The 9009-nt window shown below is 43.4% G+C and overlaps 1 protein-coding gene across 2 annotated transcripts in view; it reads left to right on the forward strand.

Annotated features, from left to right (window-relative positions):
• The first annotated feature begins 2041 nt into the window (after positions 1-2041).
• Positions 2042-9009, forward strand: part of LOC102835168 (threonine--tRNA ligase, cytoplasmic-like) — a 27760-nt gene continuing 20792 nt past the window's right edge. Inside the window, exons 1-2 of one of the 2 annotated variants that reach the window (XM_006875375.1) lie at positions 2042-2147; positions 7814-7894. In XM_006875375.1, the coding sequence (XP_006875437.1) occupies positions 2091-2147; positions 7814-7894 (138 nt within the window). In that variant the 5' untranslated portion in view covers positions 2042-2090. The remainder of the gene's footprint in view (positions 2148-7813; positions 7895-9009) is intronic. The other variant, XM_006875376.1, reaches the window with a different exon arrangement.

Below are 9009 nucleotides of genomic sequence, written 5' to 3' on the forward strand. Positions count from 1 at the left end.
CTTTTTGGGGAACATGAAACTTAATAGCCTAAGAGCTTGGGAAACGGAAACTTAAGTTACAACAGCCTAAGAGCTTTCTCTCACCCACGTTAAAGGATGGCCTTTCTTTGGGGGCAGAGGAGAATACCAGTCCCTGGGAGGAGATGGCATCTGACTACTGAAGAACCACCCACATGTGACATCCCCTAATAAGTTTTGTCAAGCCATGGTATTTTCAATCACTTCATTTGCATGTGAAAGTTGGACAATGGATAAGGAAGATTGTAGAAAAATTGATGCATTTGAGTTATAGTGTTATAGAAGACTACTGAAGGTACCAAGGACTGATAGAAGAACAAACAAATCTGTGTCGGAAAAAGGACAGCCAGAATACTCCTTACAAGCCAGGATGGAGAAACTTCATCTATCCTACTTCGGACATGTTATCAAGAGGGACCAATTCCTGTAGAAACAACATCACACTTGGAAAAGTGTTGTTGTTAAGTACCGTCCAGTCGGTTCCGACCCATAGCAACCCTGTGTAGGGTTTCCGAGGAGCAGCTGGTGAGCTTGAACTGCCGACCTTGCAATTCAAAGGGCTTTGCAGTCTGGCGCAAGTACCACACCCAAACTCCTGGAAAAGCGTAGAGTCAGCAAAAAAAAAGAGGAGGTCCTCCTCACCCCCAATGATATTGATGGGCAGTGGCAGCAGCAATGGGCTCAAGTATAACATTGTAAGGATGATGCAAGACTGGTCAGTGTTTTTTTTCTGTTGTGCATAGTCAGTATTGGTAGGAGCCAACTCGATAGCACCTAACCACAAGTATTTGTAAGTATTTGTGATGGAATCCATCTTGAAGAAATGCTGTACACCACCCATTTAGCAAGACCCCTCCTGAATGAACCATTTCCTGGAAAAGCACACTTATCGCTATGAATAAATATACCTCTTCCCTACCTTAAACTCCAGCAAAGCCTTTGTTCTGAGGAAATGGGCTTTGTGTTGTGTTAAGCTGTTGTGTTATGCCCACCCAGTCTCTGCTTGCCTGTAATAAACCTTTGCGACTTGGAAGCCCTGCCCCATCTGACTATTCTTAATCAGTAGAGGTACTATTAGCACTCCTGGTAACAAAAGTAGTTTTTTTTTTTTTTTTCTTAAAATGGTAAAAATCTACCTGTTGTTTTTAAAATTAAGTGTTTCAATCTAGAAAAGTAAAATCTACAAAACTCTGTGATACATGACCTGAAAGAGTGCTCAATATCCTTCCAATTTCAAATGAGCAGTTATTTTCAACTAGCTGGTAAAGTAAAAGAAGACCAACTGTAATCCTTACACTGAGACCTATGCTTGAGGATCCATAGAGTCGACGTGGTTATTTTTAAAGTAAAAGGTTTCATTGTATTTTCGTGGGTGTTAGGGAAAGGCTCCCCAGTGCACAATAGCTTCGTGGTGACATTTACACGTATTAGGAACACGGGTGCAAGATGTTCGAGTGCAAAGGCTCCGGGCTTAAAACTGGATTGCCTAGAGGAAGATTCAATTCACAGCTACAAGCCTCCCAAGGAAAGGCAATCACGCCGTGTCACGCGGCACTGGAACCGTAGGAAACCTGCACTTCACGGACCGACCCGTTTTGAAGCCAAGAACTATATCCAAGTAGCTGATGATTTCTGGGACGTTTTAGGCCGAGCCCCAATTATTCGCTACGGTAGCCGGTAAAGTCCTTGACTAGCAAACAGAAAGCCCGCGGTGGTGAAAAGAGCGCACGCGCATGGACGACTTTCCAGCTCTGGAAGTGTACAGTCCATCCCCCGCTAGACGTACGGGTTCCTTTCCTTATTTCTTAGATGGATTCTGTCACCCTTCGAGCTTTTTCATTAGCTTAAGGAAAGGAGGGCCCACCCTCCCTCGTTGTCAATTGGCTGATCCTTCCACTGGCGGGTTTGGAGGCGGAGTTTGGGCGCCTACAGATTGCATCAGCTGGTCCATTCAGTGCCACGCGGCGCAAGCGCAGTGTACATGAGCTCCCGGGCCCTACTTTGACCGGCTTCAGCTCTCGTCTTATCGAGACCGTGGCTTTTGGGTTCCGTCATCCCTTCGTTGCTCTCGGATGTCTGAGGAGAAGGGTAGCAAGCCTGCTGGGAAGATGGGAGGCGAAGAGAAGCCGGTGAGCAGGCTCATGGGGCCCGGGGGTCGCTTCTAGTTGACACAGCTTGCCTGTTCCCTTGGGGCGGAGACGGGAAGCGACCTCGCCTTGTGGGGAGTGGGTGATCCAGTCGGGGGAACAGCGGAGCCACATGAACAAGTCAGAGCCCTCTCCTAAGAGGGATTCAACCAGTCATAGAGCAGGGTGGGGGCCTTGGAGGGCATCTCCTTGCCCATCCTGTTTTTGCAGATGAGGAAACTGGTCTCTTGAGTGACTTGCTCAGAGCCACGCGTCTAATTAGAAACCTAGACAGACTAGGATTCGGGGTCGTTTGCTTTCGGCGTTGTTGTTGTTCAGTGCCGTCGAGCAGATTCTGACTCATAGCGACCCTGTGTAGGGTGTCCACGGGGCGCCTGGTGAGTTTGAACAGTAGTAGATCTTGTGATCAAACCGACCTTGGGGTCTATTGCTTTATCCCACAACACCACACCAAGACTCCCATTATTTGATGCTAAAGGAGGAAGTAGGAGTTACTGCTCCAGTTTAAGGAAGGGGAAACTGGGTTTCCTGAAAGTTGATAAAAGTTGCCCAAGCTCTGGTGGTTTGTAAATAAGGCAAATGACGCCAACTGGTGGATTCCAAAGTGTTTTCACCCTTGCCCCTGCCGCTGTTGGAGGCATGCCTTGTCACATTCACACAGGCTGATCACTTCGTGTTTGTTCATCCTCTTTAGTGTCATCCTCTGCATAGGAACATCTCCCTGGTCACTTGCACACTGCCAGATATTTTTTTCTCTTTTTTTTTTTTTTTTTCTGTCACTTAGACTGAACAAATGTTAAGTATTTATTCTGCCAGACTCAGTGCTAGGCACTGCACGTTTGAAAATGAATAGGGCCCAGTTCTTGACCTGGAGGGTCACAATCGGTTGTGTGAGAAACGAAACAGTCATAGCACAGTGTGATCAGCACCGTGGGAATACAAATACAGAAAAAGGAAGTCCTCCCTGGGCTTAGCCAGGGGTCATTAAACGGATTTTGAACTTGGAGGAGTAAGTGTGAATTCACCAGGTGAAGACAAGTAGGAGGGCAGTGAAAAGGCATACCAGGAGACCTTAGGCAACTAAGGATATTTGAAACTGCATTTTATACTTGAAAGATTTTAAGCAGAAAGTGACTTACCAGCATGTGCATTGCATTTGTAAAGATTACACTCCCTTTGGAGGATGTGCTGGAAAGAGGAGGCTGTTGCCCGAGTGCAAGTATGAAGTGATACGGAGAACTAATGCAGCCTAAACTTGTCCTGTCTGTGACAGGACAAATCACTTAAAAACCACAGTGTTCTCATCAATAAAATGAGGCTGCTACTACCTCAGAGAATTGGATGGGAGAAATGTACAGATGCCTATATGTTCTAGGAGTCCTTAGGATAAGTGCTCGACCTCAAGGTCAGTTTGAATCACAGGGTGGTGGCTCAAACTCACCAGCCACTCCTGCGAAACCCTATACAGGTCCTTATGAGTCTGAACTGTCTGGATGGCACTAACAACAACAACATGTTCTAAAGGGAGCATAGTGGCTCCGTATTACAAGCACTAGACTGCAAACCACAGGGTCCGTGGGTCAAGTCATCTAGCAGCTCTGCTGGAGGAAGAAGAGGTTTTCTGTTCCCATGAAAATTCAAAGACTCAGAAACCCTTTAAGGGTCATTATGAGTTAGAACTTACTCAACTGGCACTTAACAAGAAAACATTCTAAATAATATAAATTAAATTTAACCTGATGTATGATGGTGAGCCATAGACATTTTTTCCATTCCTCTGCTTTTTTTTCTTTTTAATTTAAAACAGTATCTTTGTTGTTTTGTAACTCGTTTATGCTTTTGGCTAATAACACAGTCAGCACACTTTCCATGCCCATAAATATTCTGCTGTGTCATTCTAAGAGGTGATATTAACAAGTCTACCTGAAGGTGACTTAAAAGAAAGACATGCCAATCTGCTTTAAAAAAATCAGCCATTGAAAAGCTTACAGGGCACAGTTCTCCTCTGAAATGCATGGGGTCTCCCGTGAGTCAGAATGCACTTGGCATCTGGATATAATGATGATTGTCCAATGGCTAATATTCATTGAGTGCTTTCTCTAGATCCAGAAGTGCTGGTGGCAAAGTGGGCTACACGTTGGACAGCTAACTGCAAGGTCAGCAGTTAAATCCAGCAGCTACTATGCTTGAGAAAGATGAGGCTTTACAGCTTTGGAAAGATACACAGGGTCACTATGAGTTCAGTACACAACAACTACTGTAGGTCTGACACTGTTTTAATACCATGTGTATTAACTCTTTAAATCCTCATAATAACTATTAACTGACTTCTATTATTATCCCCATTATACAAATGAGGAAGCACAGAAGGAACAGTGTGTAACTTGGCTTGAAACCAGTACTCAGATCCTGGTGCTATCCCGCCTGCTATCAAGACCCTGTGAACCATTCGGTGACATACTGTTATCCACTACTTGACTCAGATGCACTAAATCAGATTGGATTTCCATGTTAGACCTATGCCAGCTCTGTTCCTAGGCTTGAATTTACTTAAGCTGGAGTCCTGGTGCGGTGCTATATGATAAACACTGGACCATAAGGTCTGTTTGAACTGCAAGGTCAGTGGCACCAAGGCACATTGAGTTGCTTCTTTGAGCTACTGTTCTCATTTATAAAATGGAGAGGTGTTTAGAATACAGATTGCTTAGGTTAATTCTCTCCTTCTCTACTATTGCTCATTTGACAAATATATCTGTATGGCTAAAACCAAAAATGCTTTATTGGAAAAAACGACTTAATGCATTCTGTTTCCACTTTAAATCTCTACACACACGCCTACAGTTAAGTTTTACCCCTCTTCCTACCCAGTTTACTTGACTGGTCGTTCTCTTCTATAGTACGTCATGCTGTTAAGTGCTGTTAAGTTGGTTCCAACTCATAGTGACCCTGTATAGGGTTTCTGAGGAGCTGATGGTAGTTTTGAACTGCTGACCTTGCAGTTCAAAGCGACCTTGCGGTCCAGTTCATTATCCTGCAGCGCCAGACCAGGACTCCTAGTTCATTCCAATTTATAGAGACCCTATTGGATGGAGCAGAACTACCTCATAGGGTTTGTTGTGATTGTTAAGTGCTGTCATGTTGGTTCCAACTCATAGGGACTCTGTGCAGGGTTTCTGCAGAACGACTGATGGGTTTGAACTACAGACCTTGTGGTTAATAGTCCAGTGCTTATCCTACAGAGCCACACGAGGACTCCATTTTATAGTGAAGGCATATTGTGAAGGCGTATAGGGAATCCCATAACTCAGTTTTCAGTTCTGTACTTGGTTATTCATTATTCATCTGTTAAATATAAATGAACGTTAAAAGTTTATTAAATCCAGAATACGAGTTTGGGGAAAGTTTTAGCTCCATATGGGATTAGGAGTCATACTTTAAAATTAATTTTTTTTAAGTATACAGATTAGTAGGTTGTTTTGTAACATTTCAAAGGACCCAACGGTCATCAACAGATGAATGGATAAATAGGATATAAGACATCTGTACAGCAGAATATTACTCAGCAATATGAGGAATTGCAATGCTGACACAATTCCAACATGAATGAAAAAAGACTCAAAGACACAAACACTCATAAAACTAAATAAAACCCCTCCTTATTTCCTGTAAGCCCAAACCCAACCAGTTGCCCTGAAGTCAGTTGCCTCATGTGTGTCAGAGTTGAAATTTGCTCCATAGGGTTTTCATTGGTTGTTTCTGTTTGGAAGTAGATTGGCAGGCGTTTCTTTTGAGGCACCTCACAGTGGACTTGAGCCACTAGCCTTTCAACCAAGAGGCTGAGCAGTTGAGTACATTGACCATTTGCATGAAAACCCCCTTCACAGCTGACGGTTACCTCCCTCCCTCCTTAGTGTTTGTTGGTCACTGGCATTACTTGAGTGCACATTCTTTCTGCCACTTATAGGTTGTATGAACCAAGAAAAGTCATCTGACATTTTCCAATTTAATCCTATTTATAAATTGGAATAATAATAGTCACTGCACAGGGTGGCTATGGGAATCTGATGGGATTACTGGTGGAAGTGCTTTTTAAGTTGTAAAATATTTTGTGATGAAATTTGCTATTGGAGGTTACTATTGGAGTCATCACAGTGAAGTAAGTAATACTTTTTGGAAAGATGCTAATTATAATACCCCATAATGTGGAGCATGGTTTCCTTCTCATTCTCAGCACTGTTGATACAGTGGTCTGGACAAGAGCTCTTTGTCATGGGGACTGTCTTGTACATTGTAGGATGTTTAGCAGCATCCCTTGCCTCTACCCACTAGCTAGCTGCCAGTAGCATGACAATCAAAACTGATTCTGGACATTGCCAAATGTCCCTTGGAACAGAATTTGTCCTGGTGGTAAACCACTAGTGTTGTTTAGTGCCATCAAGTCGATTCTGACTCATAGTGACCCTGTATAATGTTTCCGAGGAGCAGCTTGGTGAGCTTGAACCTCTGATTTTGCAGTTCAAACCGACCTTGCAGTCCAGTGCATTAATCCTCAGCACCACATCAGAACTTACTGCTTTAACTCTTTCCGTGACTTCACTTGCTTCTAATTGAGGTTCACATTATTATGTTGTTGTTGTTAGGAGCCATGGAGTCAATTCCAACCCATTGCGACCCTGTACAGGGTTTCCGAGGGTATATATCTTTACAGGAGCAGAAAGCCTCATCTTTCTCCTGTGGAACAGCTGGTAGTTTTGAACTGCTCACTGTGAGGTTAGCAACCCGATTCATAACACTATGCTATCAGAGCTCCTTTCACATTTTTATAGTAGCTTTTGATTTAGTGCTGTCTGAACCTGTTGTTAGGTCCTGTTGAGTTGGTTCCAACTCATAGCAATGCTGTGTACAACAGAACAAACCACTGCTTGGTCCTGTCCCATCCTCACAATTGCTCCTGTGTTTGAAACATTGTGGCAGCCCATCTCATTGAGGGTCTCACTAAGTATGTCCTTCTCCAGGATTCGTCCCTCCTGATAACATGTCCAAAGTACATGAGACAAAGTCTTACCACCCCCTCTCTTCTAGAGACCATTTTGGCTATACTTTTCCCCAGACAAATTTATACATTCTTCTGGCTATCCATGATACTGTCAGTATTTGTCACAGACCCCATAATTCAGGTACATCAGTTCTTCATCTGTCTTCCTTATTCATTGGTTGACCTACTTTCATTGCATGTTGTTATGTGCCGTGAAGTTGGTTCTGACTCATAGCAACCCTACAGAGTTTCCGAGGCTGTAAATCTTTACGGGAGCAGAGCGCCTCATCTTTCTCCCGCAGAACTGCTGGTAGTTTGAACTGCTGACCTTGTGGTTCACAGCCCGATTCATAACCACTACGCTACCAGAGCTCCTTTCTTTGCATGTTGTTGTTGTTCCCAAAACAATTTTTAAAGCCCCTTCATATGTGGCCCAAGTAAACCTGAAGCAAACATCATGGAAATACGGGCAATACATTAGTTTGAGTACTTAAATTATCAAATGGTGATAATTTTCATCTCTTAGACCTTGACTTGATTGTAAATTGTGTCTGTGGTGAAATTCTTTAATCTTTCAAAATCAGAAATTTGCTTTGTTTTTTTGGTTATTTAGATAGATGCTGGTGAGGACAAGCGAAAGGAAGGCGGCAAGAAGAAGACTAAAGAAGGCTCTGGGGATGGAGGCCGAGCAGAGGTAAATGTTTTAGGGCTCTTAAAAGAATGCCGCCCTCGTCTGGCAGTACATCTCACCGTGGGGACTTACGTGTCGCTGGGATGCTGGAAGCTATGCCACTAGTTTTGTAAATACCAGCAGGGTCCAGTGAAGCTTCCAGTCTCAGAGTAGGAAGAAGGAGAGGCAGCCTATGTCTGAATGGTTAGTCACTGAAAACCTTCGGAATAGCAACAGAACATAGTGCTGGAAGGTGAGCCCTTTACGTTGGAAGGGATTCAAAATAGGAATATCCCCAACAAGATAGATTGATAGAGTGGCAGCAACAATGGGCTTAAACAGAACAAACTGTGTGGCTGGCCCAGGACCGGACAGGGCAGTGTTTGGTTCTGTTGTACTTAGAGTTACTGTGAGTCAGAACTGACTCAACGTACCTAACAACAACTACAATATCATCAAAGAGTGACAGTACTGGGGAACTCGCTCACATTTATTCTGTATGTGTTAGATGATTTGATTGTGAGATTATAAAACCAGAAATTACTCAATTGTTTGATTGAGTGCTAGCTTTTTGATCAGTTCATTAACTGAGATGTTAAGGGTTAGAGATGGCGTTTATATGAAGTAAAAAAACAAAAGCCTAGAGAGCCTTGTTCCTCTTCTAATTGTTTTCATCTGTACCTGCCACTCGAGTATGGTTTTGAGCCAGGCCAGAACCCTTCTGGGCTTCTCACATCTAGAGAAAATCCTTCCTCAGTTACTCAGTCTCACAGGAAACGAAACAAAACCCTCCCAGAATCAACTTGGTACCTGGGAGTTTTGCTTTAGGAAGTAGTTAAGCTTGTCTTCCTGCTTCCTCTTTGCAGTAGAACTGCTGTGGGCTATGCTTCACATTTTTGCTTTTAGTCATTGCAACCATTTTATTGGAGACTCTTTAGAAAACTTCCACCAGGATGCAGAAGCACAAAGGAACAGGATTTTAAGAAGTATATATTATCCTACAATAAACTTGCTTTGCTGCTGCTATGTGCCGTGGAGTCGGTTCCGACCCATAGCAACCCTGTACAGGGTTTCCGAGGCTGTAAATCTTTATGGGAGCAGAAAACCTCATCTTTCTCCCACGGAACAGCTGGTAGTTT

This window comes from Chrysochloris asiatica, unplaced genomic scaffold (genome assembly GCF_000296735.1).
Source record: "Chrysochloris asiatica unplaced genomic scaffold, ChrAsi1.0 scaffold00324, whole genome shotgun sequence".
NCBI lineage: Eukaryota > Metazoa > Chordata > Mammalia > Afrosoricida > Chrysochloridae > Chrysochloris > Chrysochloris asiatica.